Source organism: Thamnophis sirtalis, unplaced genomic scaffold (genome assembly GCF_051295495.1).
Source record: "Thamnophis sirtalis isolate CommonGarterSnake01/CBP01778 unplaced genomic scaffold, rThaSir2_p1.2 scaffold_5, whole genome shotgun sequence".
NCBI lineage: Eukaryota > Metazoa > Chordata > Lepidosauria > Squamata > Natricidae > Thamnophis > Thamnophis sirtalis.
Window position 1 is genome coordinate 50,485,353 of NW_028261385.1, and position 17,059 is coordinate 50,502,411.

Below are 17,059 nucleotides of genomic sequence, written 5' to 3' on the forward strand. Positions count from 1 at the left end.
TGCTAGCTGCAATCTGTTGTGACTTTCTTTTTAACTTAAAGCAGCTGTATGTTATTCTGCCTAATACAGTTGCTACATCAGGAATTCAAGCTTTCTTAAGGTGGCGGAGAGGAACAACATTTTAGCAGGTAGAAATACAGAATGGCTAATCCAAATCATTGGAGAGGTATCTGATACACCAAAACGTCCATTAAACTGCAAACTATCATTCTGCAGCAATTCATTTCATTTTCATAAGGGTGGCATACATTTATGCAAACTATGCCTTCTCCACCTAGATATCATCGTTCCTATACCAAAACAAACAAACTCCATGAATTAAAAAAATGTAATTGGTTAGTGCAGACTACTTCAGATGCAGTGGACTTTGCTATTTCAGGAGGATGTCCACACAGAAATTTATATGCCAAATCTGCTAAATGGAAACCAAAGAACTCAAGGTTTTACTGTATTTAGTTGATGCGCTCAGAAATTATACGGGCTTGTTTTTCAGAACATTTGAATAGATGCAATTCATTTCATGGGGTTAAAATCTTGTTCATTATTCTATTTTTAACAACATATTTAACTTTTCCTAACTAGCAAGTATGTTTATCCTGTCACTATACCTAATCAAATTCAGTATAAACCAATAAGATACAACTAGATATTATTTGGAATATTTAACTATGGAATTTTTATGGCTGTCAAGTCTAAAAATCCTTTGGCAATACAGATGACTTGTATAGAAATAGAAAATGGAGGAGTTTTATGTGTTTTTCTTAAACATCCACAAGCTATTTTTCTCCTATATTCAACCCTCTCAAACAGGGTAGTTAATTTTTTTTTTAATTAGGCCAAACTATTCTTTCATTGTAGCATTTAATTTTCTTGTTATTCTTTTTCCTTAAGATTTATTGCAATATAATACAATAACTATGTCTGACTTACAATGTGCAAATTGACCACAAGAGGGAGTCTCTCCTATTGTATTTAACTAACAAGTAAAAATGATATTAAAAAAGGGTAACGTTTCTCATTTTAGATGTCCAAAAAGTTTAGCTTTCAACATACGATCGTGATCTGTGCTTGGAACGTCGATGGGTGGGTTCAGTTTGGTTTTTTTCCTTTTGTCGCCTCAGCACTGCTTCCCACTGAGGAGCTGAATCAACCATGTCATTCTCTTGTCGTAACCTTTACAAAAATTAACATAATGATAACAATTAGAAATTATGAAACTTGCAGTTCAACAGATGTCAGATTGGGAAGATAATCAGATAAGCACCTTAATATTCTGCAAATTTAATCTTGAAGACAGAGGCCTGTTCTATTTCATGGTATAATTTACATCAAGCTCATTATTTGACATACTTGCTTCTGTCTTAACGCTATTTTGAGCTACTGAGCATTTATTCACAAACTGAATGCTAAAAGTAACAATGTCTTAAGAGGACTGATTCTAGTAGCTAGAGGTTTAAGAAAAATAAATGTACTACTCTAATGAGCCAGGCAGCACATTTTTATTTATTTGCAAAACAAATATATGTTTCAATCACAGACTCAAAGTGGCTTACAACCCAGTAGAATAACAACCAATACCTATCAAACTAGAAACCAGTTGTTAATTTTTAAAAAGGTAACAAATAAAAACTAACTTGGATATAACAATAACATTCATCCCCAAAAGGCTCTGCAGAACAGCAGTGTTTTAACTCTCCTTTCTAATTTTGAATGAATAGAAAAGGAGAGAAAAATCCAAACAGAAAAACCCAACAAAATCAAAGACACATTGTTTGTTTATTGTCATGTTGTGACAAACCTAAACCCAATTCCATCTGTCAGGCATATCCACATCAAATCTATACCTCTAGACTGATTTTTCAAATGATCCAACATTTAAATCCTTGATGAAAACCATTGATGAAATAAATTCATAGACACCAGGTCGGATCATCTAAGATACTGATTACTCAGTTTGAATTCCTTCATTAGGAATTCCTCCCTCCTACCCAAAATGTCATCTGGATTTTGTCTCCAAATTGCAGGCAAGGAATCAATCTTCATATTAGGTTACTTCCCTGCATTGATAAAACATTCTTAAAGGTTCAGGTTTATTAAATAGCAACCAACATTTCTGGTTGTTTTAAAAAAACAACTGATCGCTTCTGATTTCTTTTTGTTTAGTTTTTTAATACATGAAATCAGCTGGAGTCTGGAGAGATTTAATCCCTTTACCTTGCCTGAGCAAGTTACAAGCTGCTTTCATCTCTGCTTTTTAAATGAAGAAAATGGCAATTTTTTTTCTCCAAAGATGAATATAACCATAATGTTCATGGGGAATATCCAGAGTTTAAATTACTCATAATTCTGGACTGCTTTTAATACATAACAAAAGGGAGTTAGGCAACCTCTCCTATTTACACAGAAGAAATACAATATCCCATTTTTTTCAACTGAAAATTAACCAGCTAGGAAAATATCATTCATAGAAGCAGCATTTATTTACACCATAATCTGTAAAGTAAGTATAATATGATAATATTCATTTGGTTCCAAAATTTGTGCATAATTTTTTATCACCTGTGTCTCTTCTTCCTATGTTCTCTATTAGAATTTTCTGATTCACTACCACTGCTGGTATTGCAACGGGATCTTGATCTATAAAGAAGAAAAACAGAATGACACTGGCAAAAAATAAAACATAGAGGTATTCTATCCATCCATCCAATTTCATATGATCGCCCACCTCACAAAGGGTGACATACAACAAAAGCAACAATTAAAATGTATAAAACCACTTCACTAAGTAAACATAAATAAGAACAAGATTGCAAGACAATTATATATGGTGCAGCCATTGTGTGAGTTCCCTGTTGCCCGGGGATTCCCAGGCTTGGGAATTCCAGAAGGTGGTAGGGACCAAGCTTACTTCAGAGAGGATGATATTCTAATGGGAGGGTGCATTGGCAGAAAAGACTTGTCTCCTAGCTTCCATCAGGTGGGAACCCCTTAGTAGACATTTGTCTGCAGCATGCCCCTGCTGCAAAATCTGAGAGGATGAATGGATGTAATTGGGGGAGAAACAGTCCCTCAAATAAACTGCACAATGCAAACATAGCTGATGACAGTCAAGAGGAAAAAAAAGAACCAAAATAGAGAATAATTCTCTATTATTCTCGATCTCCAAAATAGAGAATAAAGAAACCCTAAATTGCATTAGGAAGTAGAAAGAAAACCTAAATGAAAAAAACAGCAGAGTTAAAGAAGCCTGTTGAACAGTCATAGAAAATTTAGGGTAAGGTCCCACCTTCTTCTGAAAGGCTGCACAGGCTCATTTTCACTTCCGCCTGAAGGATGCCGTCGTGAATGAGGAAACTTTGGTGATCTAGTTCGGTCGTTGGGAGAATTATAAAGCCCACTAGGGTCAAAAAAGAATAAAAGAAAACATGCCATTTTACAGTAGCTATCATAGAACATTTGCAGTAGTCCTTGACTCATGACCAGTTACTATTTAGTTATGATGGACTTGAAAAAAATTACTTACGATCCATTATCAAAATTATGATTGCCGCACTACCTCTGTGGTCATGCAAATAACATTTTGGGTACTTGGCAATCAGCTCACATTTACGACCGGTTGCAGCATCCCAGGGGCATGTGATTACATTTTCCGACCTTTTTGCTATTTTCCAACAACAAATATTGCATAAGATGAATTTGGACTTATGACCACGTGATCCACTTAGCAACCACATGATTTGCTTAGCTTCTGTCATAGAAATGTTTGTAAAATTGAGTCTGGTTACATGGTGACTCAACTTCCAACCAAAATTCTGGGTTCAGAGGATTACCTGTAGTTTTATTTTACAGTTACTTTGTGGACAGAAAATATTGGTATTTTCTATCCTAACAAATACACTTTTTAAAAAGTGCACAGTCAAGTTGAAGATGGTGATTTTACTATTTTGGGAAAATGAATACACTGCACTAAACTTTTCCAAAACATATTTATGCAGCTTTGAAGACAGAACATTAAAAATATTTTCATATATATATAACATGATAGAAGTTATTTCTTCATTAAGAATAGCATTGTATTGCAAGATTTCCTTATAATATTAGGAAAAGACTCACCATTCCTGACCATCTATGCAGGAATAACAGACTTAACAATCTGCATATTCTTCTTACCGTTAGCTTTCATTAGAGCAATTTTCCATAATTATTGATGGTAACAGGGTAAGAAAAAATTGCAATTAGCAACAGACTTGTGAAATAATATTTGAGAAAAGACCCCTTGGAATTTATTTTTCCAATGTCATGCTGAAGATTTTAAGAATATGCACTGTTTTGTCTCCTCCAAACAAAACTGTAAATATTTATAATTCCTGAATGTTAACCAATGTCTTCATTTCACAGACAGAAATGGTCTTTTGTCAACATGTAGTATCTATGAAACTGATTTCTTCAGAGTCCATACCTGTATTAAGTCAACTGAAAGCTGTAAAATAGTTGACCAAGCTTTCTTTGCGGATCCATACAGAGGTGATGGAAAGAATCGAAGAGTGGAAAAGAATCCTATCTGCAACCAACATTTACCCACATTTCGTACAGAATCTCACATATAAATGAAAGGAATTATAACTGGCTTGGCTTCCATCTCTTTTGTTCTTCCTTTATCTCAGAAAAGTCAATATATTTTCACACTTTTAACCTTTGGAAATAGCAACAACTGGTAAGGAAGTACAGCTACTTCTCTTGAGGATGGTCTAGCTACTGTGTATAGTAAACCCATTTCAAATCTCCATATCAGATCTTAGATAATGATCAAAAGGCACTAATTTTAAGACACTGGAAATATGACAGCCCTTCTTCCAACCTGTGGCTCTTATTAAATAGTAAGGCCCCTCTATCATACAGAGAGCTTCCTTTTGCTTCAATAACCTCTCCTTTCTATTGTCATCAACATTTAACTAACATGCCTTTGGATATAACACTAAGACTTTTTAACACAGACTGTGAATGATTTAAGAAACTAAGTCTGTAATAATCAAGATTTGTTATAAAATGTGGCTTGCTTTTGCCCTGCCAAAATGTGTAGATAGCATTCCAAATGCTCTTAGTCACAGGAACTTCTTTGCACAAGCTAAGTAAGCTTTTTTTAAAAAAAGAAGAATCAAAACAAATTTCAGATCTAGCAGTAAAAATGAAAAAAACAAAACAAACATTAAACTGTGGTGGGATTACCATAAATAATTTATTTTAGTCATCTTTTATTCTCTTCAGAGTGTATTATTTTATACTCTGTGGGTGCAACCATCAGGAAATCCTATTTAAAACAATGTTTACTGAGATTTCACAAGGATGTTGTTTTTCCCCCCCTTTCTCTTTGCAAAAGATATAAGCACTCTGGTATGGAAAGAACTCTAGATAAAGGAGTTGCATTGATAAAGATTCACTGCCAGGAAGAATGCCAGCATTTATTGTTTGGGGAAATTCAAGAACTGTTTAAATCTGAGAAATTGGACAATGCAGAAACAAGGAAAAAGTGGTTTTGTTTCTAGGTTAAAAAACAATGGGCTGAAACAAATCAGGACCTGTCATCTAATGTCAAGCAATGCCTTCAGTTTGTATTTACTAAAGATTTAGATTAACATTAATCTAAGAAATCAACATTAATCTAAGCAGATTTAGAGTTAGCATTTTAGCACAAAGATGCCTGCAAATACATTATACTTCTAATGTGTGTACTTTGTTCAAAGCACAAGCTTACCTTTGAGGACAGTTTTCTTCCCATGGTGCACTGGTTTTACTTCTTTGGGTTTCTGGGCTATTTTCATTTCTTGACTTTTTAAAACTGGTAAGGATAAAAATAAAAATTTAGAACTATCAAGCTGTATAAGTAAGCCTAAATCTCACATCACAAGCTTAGACATTTATTTCTAGGGAATTTTCATAATGAAGCACTTTTGCCATAATTATGTTGAGGACTGCACAAATATAAAATATTGTTCAAGTTGAAATGACTGCTGAAAATACTATCTGTGCTTCTTATGCTATACATCGAGTGAAGCAGAACATTCCATGCAATCTATGTATTCTATATGTAAGTTTTTAATGTGTTTAAATCATCTTTGCAAACTTTGTCACTTTATTTTTTTTAGAATTTTAATGTTATAAGATAGTTTGGATGAACAGTTACTCTCTTCTACACAATAGGCTACATAAATATAATCCAATCCAGACAAATGTCAGTATCAGAATGAAAGCTAGGCATCTGGAGTTAGGCGCTGGTGGTATGTCCCGGTATGGGCGTACCGGAGCCTTCCCGGAGCACCAGATACCGTTCCGGTATGGTGCTCCAGAGGGCTTACCCGCCCAAGCTCCTTACCTGTCTTTTAAGGCTTCCGTGCTTCCGCGCATATGCATGGCATGTACAGTTCCTGTGCAATGCTCTGCTGAGCAGCTGGAGCATCACGGAGGCTTGAGGAGGCAGTAAGATGCATGCACACGCTGCATGCAGTTATGCGCGCGCTACGCACATCCATGTGGACACCACTGGGCCTGTTCCAATTGTACCAGTTGGAACGGGATCTGGAACCCACCACTGATGTGCATCCATATATAGATAGGCAGAAAAAGCAAAGAACTGACCAAAGTAGCTTTCTTATCTCTTTAGTATAAATCTATATTGCAGAGACTACCACACTGTTTCCTACTTGTAATCTCCACAATCAGTCCAGAAGGTTGATCAATGGTCTTGCAGGTTGCTGAGAGAACTAGGATAGCTGCACCACCATTAATCTGCCTCTCCAAATGTCATTAGAAGTGAAATCAATGCTGTCTCCATACTATCCAACCTGAATCCTAACTGGAAGAGATCCAGATAATCCACTTCCTCTAAGATCTCTGAACATGCAAGCAGACAACTTTCTCAACAATCTTCATTGAAAAGGGAAGAAGGTTGGAGACTGGCAAACATTGTCCAATACTGCTGGATCTTAGTCATTGTTTCAAGAAGAAGGGCATATCTTCCCTTCTTCAAGGAAGACAGAATCGTCTAGACTCTTTTCCCATCATGACTTGACTATTTCTATTTTCTATTCTATTTTCTATCTGTATTTTTCTGATATTTAATGAAGACTTTTCTACTTCTCATATAGTTTTGCCCATTTCCTGAAAGCAAACATAAACGCTAATTCTTGTTCTTACATTCTTGTGCCACAATATTGTATATCATAGCGAAAGCCCCTAAACCTCCCACAGATTTTCCCACAGGTCATTATTTTAGCTTTATCTTCCCACTTTTTCCACTTCTTTTATCAATACCTTTTAATTGGTGATGGAGCAATGATTTTGGCTCTTCCTTCATTTTCCCCAGATTCTTTGTATGTAATAACCTGGCTTGTGCAATGTGTCTCTATAATGAAGAAAGAAAATATCTAATGTTAGAAATTGTTAGCATTCTTTTGCACTTTGGAGTACACCTTTTTTATACATTTTCATTTAATTCTCTTAAAATCACAACTATTACATATTTGTTATGCAATTATCTCAGATTAGCCAGAATGATGGTTTTTCAATTAAACCCTAAACTATTGATATTTCAAAAATACCAGCAAAGATAGCTTTTTTTTCCTACATAATGTTTTGATTTTAAAAAACTAAAATATTCAATACTAATGTAACATAATTTTTCTATTTCTCACATAAGACGCAATTATAAACTAAGCACTTCAGCATTGTAACAATAGGGAGAACACAAAAATAACAATACTGAATAGGTAAAGATTAGATTTTAAAAAAAGTATCTGAACACTATGTAAAAGGCTCTTTATGTGTATAATGTTACATCCTCCTTAAAGCTTAGCACATGGTGTTAAGGACCTTGTTTTAGCTCTATAGAACAGTGATGGCGAACCTTTTAGACACCAAGTGCCCAAATTGTGCCCAAGCTGAAAGGTGCGTGCATGTGCGGACATGCGCAACAGAGACCTAAAGACCAGCTGGCAGGCAAGAGGCGGGGCATCCCAACACTGGCAGTGCGGCAATAGATAAGATCTTTTTCTTTTGTGAATTTCTGTTTCATCGTTTGTAGGGAAACAGAAGCTCACGAAAGGAACACCTCAGAGATCTGACCTGGGGTGACGGCGTGTATGCCAGCACAGAGGGCTCTGTGTGCCACCTCTGGCATGGGTGCTGTAGGTTTGCCACCACAGCTATAGAATATTGACTGAAATATTGTAATTCACAAGACATAGCAATACTGTATAATAAGCAGGGGCAAGCTATATTAAATAGAGTTGCTAACAGCATTAAAACAGCCTTCTACTCATAAGAATGAATCTATCACACAAAATTCCACTACAGTACAGCTTAAGATATTTGGAGGGTATCGAGGGTATCGGGTTGCCTACATTTCCAGATCATTAAGAATAAACACTTGATACAGTTTCAAAAGGTCATTTAGTAAATACCCAGTCATTTCTACATTTCTAATAGCAGTCTACTGCTATTTCAAAGAGACATGCATATGAAAAAGTGGCACATAAATTTTCAGAAAGTAGAAAATATATGTGTCAGTATAATACATTTAGTAGATGTTGTCCAAAGTGATTAATTACTAAAAAACCCATAGTTACTAAAACTATTATCAGATGTAGTGGCAATAGAAAAAAGAGTCCACTGGATGTGGGCAGCAAACAAATTTAAATAAATAAATCAAAGTATTAACACAAACTATCCAAAATTTGCATAAGTACTTAAATCTCCAAAGCTATCAAATTTTTTAAAAAGTCCTAAAACTAGAAATCAACATGCTCCAAAACCAGAAAGTGGCTATGTTACTATATCACCTAAACCATAGTTTATCTAATTGGCTGTATTTGTACAATATGTTCAGCTAAAATGAAACAAATTGGCTTAGTCCAATCTGAAAACCCACACATGATTATTGATCATTACTGATCAGTGGCAGCTGGCTGACACTGCTGAAAGTCCTGGGCCTCTACTTCATCCCCAGCTCCTACCAAAAACATTGTGCAGGGTGGCCAAAAGGGAATAATAAATTGGGGGGGGGGGGGGAGTGGATGAATTGCATCATTTCTGTGTTTGTAAATGCAGGCAAACTGCCACATTTTTATCATGTAACTATGGGTATGCTGCAATCCAGTGGAGGGATTCAATTTTTTTTGCTATTGGTCCTGTGGGCGTGGCTTGGTGAGCCTGGCAGGGGAAAGATACTGTAAAATCACCATTCCCTCCCCACTGCAGGGGAAGGTTACTACAAAATCTCCATTTCCTCCCAATCATCTGGGACTCGGGAGGCAGAGAATAGATGGGGGCGGGGCCAGTCAGAGTTGGCATTTACTGGTTCTCCGAATTACTCAAAATTTCTGCTACCAGTTCTCCAGAACTGGTCAGAACCTGCTGAATACCACCTCTGCTACAATACCATATATTTAGGCATAGGTCATACATCCATTTTGCATCAGCAACATAATTTCAAACAGTACTCTGAACAAATCATTGTTAAATTGAGGATTTTGCTAACAAGTAAAGGAACACTTGCTTGGTGTTATCAAACTTATTGATACAAAGTGAAAATGGCAGTTAACAAACAAGTTTCCAAAAATGACAAGAAAAGGAAGTATGCAAACTTAAATGTCCTTTCAAAAGCCAGAGAACATGTAAGTGATTTCAAGTGCTCTCCTTATCTGGAGAGGTTTGAAGAGCTTATCTAATGCCCTGCTCTTCATACTTTGCTATAGTCCTCAATGATGCTTTTTGCAGAATTATCTTAAATCTGACTTTTCTTCCTCCATATATCCTGCAAACTTATATCCCACACATTTCTTTTTTATCTCTTAAGTTTCGTTTTATCAGCCTCTCTTTTCAAAATAGTTAACATTAAAATGGGATTTACACTGTATTTACAAGCTCATACTGAATAAAAATAGTAAATACTAATAATAATTTCATTAGGTACATAATAGCATCTTGCATATTAAAATTCTGTTCAAACAATATATTTGACTTTATTCCACAGAAAAGGAAAAGAAATGTGCATATTTTAAAAACTGCATTTATTATGTTATTTTAGCTTGGGGTCTTTAAATAATATCACTAAAAAAACTAAAAGGATTCGCTAGTGCTGGGTTAGGCAAATTTTTGCCCTCTAGACATAGCTAAATTCCAACTTTCCAAAAACTCAGCCAGCTGAACCGTTCATCAGAGGTGAGGTGAGTTACAGTCGATCAACTGGAGTAGCTCTACAGACAGAAGTCAACTTTAATTTTATAATTTTAGCGAACTATTCAAAAACATACACTAAACAGCAAAAACAATTAAATGGATTCATTTTTTATTAGTAGAAGACAAATATTGTTTTACTGAGTATGAAACTAAAAAAAACCTGGTAAATGAGACATAGCATAAAGAGGAGACTTTATTTTTTTATAGCTTGATAAATGTAAAGTATTAGAAAAAAGAGCCTTCCAAAAGTCATTCAAAAACACAATATTCTTTTCTCAGTTCCACATACCATAAAGGTTGCAAATAATATTTTTTCCATTTATTTATATAAATCCTTGTGGTTTAATTTGTAAATGGCTGCAATTTATAAATTGCATACTAAGAAATTGGAAAGGCTCCAAATGGATATGATTTATTTTAAACAACTAAATATAAAGCAGCCAGTATAAATAAGGATTATCTTACAAGACTGAGAATTGCTTGTCAAAGCTCTATCAACAACTGAAGTTTTACAAATAATTTAATGGCATATATATCCTACACGGTAAATTGAATTAGCCTTATTGTACTACTTTTAAAACAATCAACACATTAATGAAATTAATTTACTCCATTAATTTGATATACATCTTTGCATTATGGAAGATGTGTCTGATTCTCCATACTATGAAGATGGTTTAGATTTATGCCACTGGTGACATTTTAAAATCTTTTCATATTTTACAAATTTGCAGCAATCTGGAAATCTGCAGTTTATAAGAGAAGGCCTGTGATTTAGACAAATGTGAGTGATATTGTTTTAATATAAAAAAATAGAGAATAGGTCTGACTGGTTCAGTAGCAGTGGTGGAATACGACCGGTATGCCCTGGTATGGGTGTACCGGTGCCTGCTGGGAGCACCAGGTACCGTTCCGGTACAATGCTCTGGAGGGCCCGCCCATCCACCTGTTCTCCTTACTGCTATTTGAGCCGAGAAGCGCCTGCGCAATGCTCTGCTGAGCAGCTGGAGTGTCGCAGGCGGTGGGTATGCATGCATGTGCTGCACGCATGCTGTGCACGTGGATATGGTGGGCACCCGGCCCTGTTGCAGCGTATCGGTTGCAACAGGATCCGGAACCCACCACTGTTCATTCGGCACTATTTATGACCAATGAAGCCAATACGCCAATTTCAGTATGATGATCTTTTTGGTTTCCCATCTGGTAGCTATCAAGATTATGCCACGATATAAAATATAGTTTGATTCAAAGGGCCAGTGATTAGTTGGACCAACTCAGAGATTAGTAGCCTTTATGCTATTGCTAAATCCAGAGGCATTCATTCAGAATTGTCTACAAATTTCATGTGCTGAAAATGCAGTATAATTTGAATAAGAATTAGCATAGATTTCAGAAAGTCAGTTATTTCTAATTACATATTTGATCCAACAAGATTTATTTTATTTCTTAGCTTTTCCTCTGTATCCTCCCTTTGCTGAATTTCTAACTCAAACAGGAGCTTTAACATTTCTTACCAAATTGTTTCACTTTTGATGTTCTTTTTGGATATGTCTTACTACGACTTCTTTCAACTGTTTGGTTGGGTCGAGGAAGCTGGATAGAAATATCTTTATACATCTGCAAAGCTGTCTTCCCACTAGAAAATACAATAAATATTATATGATAAGTTAACTGAAAACTACAAAGTAAAATATTTCAATTTATCTCTAGTTGGGGGAAGGGAGATTTTAATTGAATTAAAAGTTCAAGTATCAGCAAGAAACAAAAATATGCCCAATTGGCCTGCCATTATAAGACTTTTTGTTATTCTTACAGTTTCTCAATTTAACATAAAGCACTTCTGTTTCACATTTTTACTTTATGGTGTATATGGTATTGAAAAAGCACACCAATGTCATGTTTTGTGCTTCTTGGGCCTTTTCTTTTTCTCAACTAGCTATTCCATAACAACAGATTTTCAAAAGGATTATTTCTAAGGAAGAGGCATAAAGTGAGTTTTTCCCCCAAAAATACTTGCTGAAAAAAACTAGACAATTTCATTGAGTCTTTGCTGCCATTCCTTAGAAATACCAGATTATTTTGCCATTGAGTTTGTATTGCTTATACATTTGGAAGAATGCAACATTTCAACTAGTATGCAGTACATCTTTCAAAACTTAACCAAACTGATTAGAATTAATGGAACAAGGTGCCTATAAAGTGCCTTTAGACAAAAGTTACCATCTTCACTATAATCAATTGTCCTTCAAAAGCTGATGTGTATATCTATGAAAAGCCCGTTCATCCTTATCAACCTCTCAGGCTAAGAAACTAATCTCAACCCAACAATTATTATTTAATACAATATGGAGTTCCCTGATTCACTTATTTAATCCAACATCTGAGTTTGTTCATGCCACAGTTGGTCACTTGGTGAAAAACCTGTCTTCAAATTTATCCAAAATCTGGCATGTGACCTTAGGACTCCAAGCTATTATTGCAAGCAGGCCACTAGTATGATAAATTTAAACTAGGACTGTTTCCAAGAGTATAAACTGGTTACCTATCCTAGGAAACGTAGTGAATTTCAGAATCAGTGCAATTTACTCTCATGGCATTCAAACTTCATCTCTCATAGTACTTTACCCTTACTTTACCTTGCTTTCTTTTATAGTGGTAACTATGTCTTTACACACAACTATGTATCCACATCAACATGTTGCAAAGCAGACTGAAGCAATTACTATGTAGTTTTCTTGGCACCAATAGAAAAATGGTTTGTTGTTGCCTTCTTCCAAGATGTTTCCTTGACTTCCTACCAAGATCAGTCAAGGTTACCTAGATACTGCCATCCAGCTGGGCTAAAAGATAGACAAGTGGAATATCAGTAGGTATGGTTCCTCTTTATTCCGAAAGACAAACTGCTGATGCCATCCCGTTTCCAATTCATAATAATCAGTGTGGCTGATACACTATGATAACTATGAGGGTGTCCTAGAGATAGGCTTTCAAAGATTCAAGAATTCCGAGATCTGCCTTCAGAAATGGTGTTTTAGAAGCTTTCTCCATGTGTCTATGGATAGATCTCTGGTTCCAAACAGAAGGTAAAGGGAGTATGATGGCAGAGAAAGAGGCTCCCCTTGGACCCAAAGTCCTTTTGTCCTCTGATATGCCTCTACAAGAACAGAAAGCTATGCCAGTAATGGAGTCATTTATTTTCCTGCCATATGAATCAATGAAACAGGCCCCGTTTGTAACAAAATAAGGTAATAAAAATAAAACCTGCTACCTTGCTGAAGACTTCTCTCGCCTTGGATTCTCCATCTCACCCTCCAAAGGACTGCTCTGCTCATTAGTAATGTTATCTTTACCTTCAGCTTAAAAGTACCCTTTAATTACTCCACTTAAGTAGCAACCAAACTAACTGCCTTCACTAGGGAACCTTATTTAAAGTCCCAATATTCCTGTTTATAGAACTAACTGTATAATATTATTCATAATTCTGTTAAACACTTCTATTTTTTTCTCCATTTGAACTTTTCTTAAGTTAACGAAGAATCTACATAAAGTGCATAAATCTCGTGTTAAGGGCCTAAATACACAAATATTCTTTTGGGTGTATAAACTACAGAAATTGAGTGAAGTTTGCCAATTTAAACCCCTGATCTAAGATGATTTGTACAAATTAAGCATATTAAAAAAAATCAGGCCTGGAATACCAATCTATTAAATACTATTATCTATCAAAAACAAAACCCTGAACTTGACTAAGTGGTTAATAGTCAAGAAGTGTAGCTTCTTCAGTGCAGATTAATGTGTTCACACCAGATGCAGTGAACAGAGTTCCACATTCTGCACACACTGAATTGTATACAATTCGCTCCACATACAATTACAGTTAGTAAAACAAATGTCAATTATATTGCCCAGATTCAAGATTTAGACTCTTAATGTAAAAAAAACCTACAAGAATTTCAGAATTCAAATGACAAACAATGTGTTCTGAAAATACTTTACAAAACAATTTAGAACAAAGAGACATTCTACTGTTAATATATGCTTTCTTCTTTATTGTTGCATATCTAATCTAATGACTTTTTCAGGTTAAACAAAACAAACTCAAGGCTTTGTCAAGGCAAATCAGGCAGAGATATAATGTGGTGTATAAATATGTATTTTACTATCCCAATTACGATGGGGTCTAACAGTACATAAAACTTAGGCATGTATCTTCAAATATGTGTCCATGCTAACATTTTTTAAAAATCATAATTTAATCACTTTTCAGAGTGGCACTCAACTGCTTACTCAGTTATGAGGGTAAGAAAGAAGAAGAGTCATGATTCTCATAAGCTACCATAATATACATACTTTATTTAGGTCACACTTAAATTAAGAAATCCCAGGAGAAGGTAATGCTGTACAACTTTGTTTTTTATTACCATTAGTGCCCTATGACTCTTTCAAAAACTCAAATACTGTTTGCTGGCACCAAGTTTGCTTAATTTCTAAATATTCAGTTTTAAGTAACTGAGTATATTGGTTATTCTCATGTATATTACACAAGAATATAACAGAGTTACATTCCTAACTATCTTATTCACTGAATGTAAAATAACAGTAAGTGTCCTAATGATTCAGAATATAAATTTAAAATATGCTAGGTATAATATTTCAAGTAATTGTTTTTTTCCAAGTAGAAGAAACTTATCTACTCCAAGTATACATGAAGGAAACAATATACAGGTACATACACATTGTCCCCCATCACAAACAAACAAAGCCATCCAATTTTTTATAATACTGCAGTCCAGCAAGGTAGAAACATTTAATGGCCTTGGTGGATCTTAAAAAGCTAAGCAAAACTGAAATTGGTTAATACCTGGAAGGGATATTACCAATAAGTTCCAGAGATGTAAGTTAGACTGCAATATTGGGTGAAAAAAAATTCTTGAAGATAATAGTAATTTATTTTTATACAGTTGCTAAAAAAAACCCTTCTTCAGAATATTCAGGAAATTACTAGGAGTAAATCTTGACTTAAATAAGTTACCACATGCCATTATAATCAGCAAGCAAACTATATATTTGTAAACAGAACTCTTAAAACATTAAAGCATATTTCAGCTTGACAAACTCTGCAGCTGTAATTTTAATAAAAGGCTGGAGATGAGTTCCTCAAATCCCCTTTAAAGCTGTGCTTATACCTGTCTCAAAAAATGGATAGAAAACCACAGCAACAATAAACTTCCAAATTCCATGAACAAAGAAAAAAAACCCATATAAATGCATCTTGAAATTAAAGCTTCAAGTCACAATAGTAATATTATCTTATTCTTACCTGTATCGATGTTTATAACCAAGAGATCCAAGTTTGCCAAGTTTTCTTGATAGAGAATTAGATTCATTTTCTGGCATTCTGTTTCAATTTAAAACACAGAGTGCATTTGTCTTTAAAAGACCAACCATAAATAAAAGAAAAAATAGATCGCACATAATCTCCTTCTCTATTATTACTGAGGGCTCACATGCTCAGAACCAGCCCTCCATCTTTCCACCAACATTCTATAAGCTGAAGCTGGTCTGAGATAAAGTTTGATTATTTCAGAAAAACACCTGCCACAAGATTATTTGTGTTGTGCTGGCTGCAGTTGACAAACTGAAAAACTTTCCATTCTACTGGCAGGCTCTGCACTTCCATGACTATTTTCACTGTGGCTACCAAAGAGACACAGCAGCCCACCCACCCCTCCCCTCCCAATCATAATTGAAGGGCGATTTTTCACTGCAGTATTTTATTTTCTTTGGGAGCTGGAAATCACATAGTTTTTTTAAAAGTTCATTCAAATAGATCCATACAAATATTAATTTTAAAAATGACACGAATTTCCCCCTTCCCCACAGAAGAAATAACAATAAGTTGTGGTTTGGATGCTGAATATTTGGTACTTTGAGAAAGGAACAAGACTGAGGAAGGGGAAATCTTCATTGGGGATGTTTTTTGAGGGTAGCCCAAAGAAACCTCGTCATTTTTCTCTTAAAAAAACAAGTCTCTTGAACAAACTGGCAAACCTTATTCAATTGGAGGTCGGATCCTTGGCAGTATATTTACACAGAGATGGCTCCTGGTTTTCTCAGGTGAGAACAGAGACCACAGTGCCTATGTTTCTTTCAGGACTGAAATACCAGCATCTATTTATGATGGTTGCAGCATTCTGGGCTCTATGATCGCCATTTGAGACTTTCCCAGCAGGGGTGGGCTTCAAAAATTTTAGTAAGGGGTTATCTCCCTGATTGCTGGGTGGGCATGGCCATCGTGGGTGTGGCCTAGTCAGCCTCCTGCACCACGGCAGGTGTGGGTGTGTGGGTGGGTGGGTGGGTGTGTTTTGCCCTCCCCGGACTATGGAGACTTTCTTCAATGGCAAAAACGGCCTTCCCAGGCTCTGGGAGGCTGGAATCGGGCCCGTTTCCTTCCTTCCTGAATTTCTGGTAGGCCAGTTTTTCACCCTCCCTGAGCCGCCACACTTACCTGCATCCAAAACAGACCACGTGGGGACTCCTGAGAGGGGCAGTGTGGGGAGTGTGTTTTGGGGGTTCTCCGAACTGCAGAATCTTAGCTAGAGGTTCTTCTGAACACCTGCGAACCCCCAGCAGCCCACCCATTTCCCAGTCAACTTCCAACAAGGAAAGTCAATGGAGGAAGCCGGATTCACTTAATGATGTGATTCACTTAACAATCCCAGTGATTCACTTAACTGTGGCAGAAAGATTGCAAGATTAGCCATGACTCACTTAGCAACTGCCTTTCTTAGTAATGGAACTACTAATCTCAATTGTGGGTACAAGT

General features: G+C 35.8%; 1 protein-coding gene across 2 annotated transcripts in view; it reads right to left on the reverse strand.

The window, feature by feature from the left end:
* EPB41L4A (erythrocyte membrane protein band 4.1 like 4A) overlaps positions 1–17,059 on the reverse strand; it is a 90,111-nt gene that overhangs the window by 12,908 nt on the left and 60,144 nt on the right. For both annotated transcript variants that reach the window (XM_087715804.1, XM_087715805.1), the window contains exons 12-18: positions 15,554–15,631; positions 11,748–11,869; positions 7,309–7,399; positions 5,753–5,836; positions 3,287–3,397; positions 2,560–2,637; positions 1,054–1,173 (exon numbers count right to left, since the gene is read on the reverse strand). In XM_087715804.1, coding sequence (XP_087571930.1) covers positions 1,054–1,173; positions 2,560–2,637; positions 3,287–3,397; positions 5,753–5,836; positions 7,309–7,399; positions 11,748–11,869; positions 15,554–15,631 — 684 coding nt within the window. The remainder of the gene's footprint in view (positions 1–1,053; positions 1,174–2,559; positions 2,638–3,286; positions 3,398–5,752; positions 5,837–7,308; positions 7,400–11,747; positions 11,870–15,553; positions 15,632–17,059) is intronic.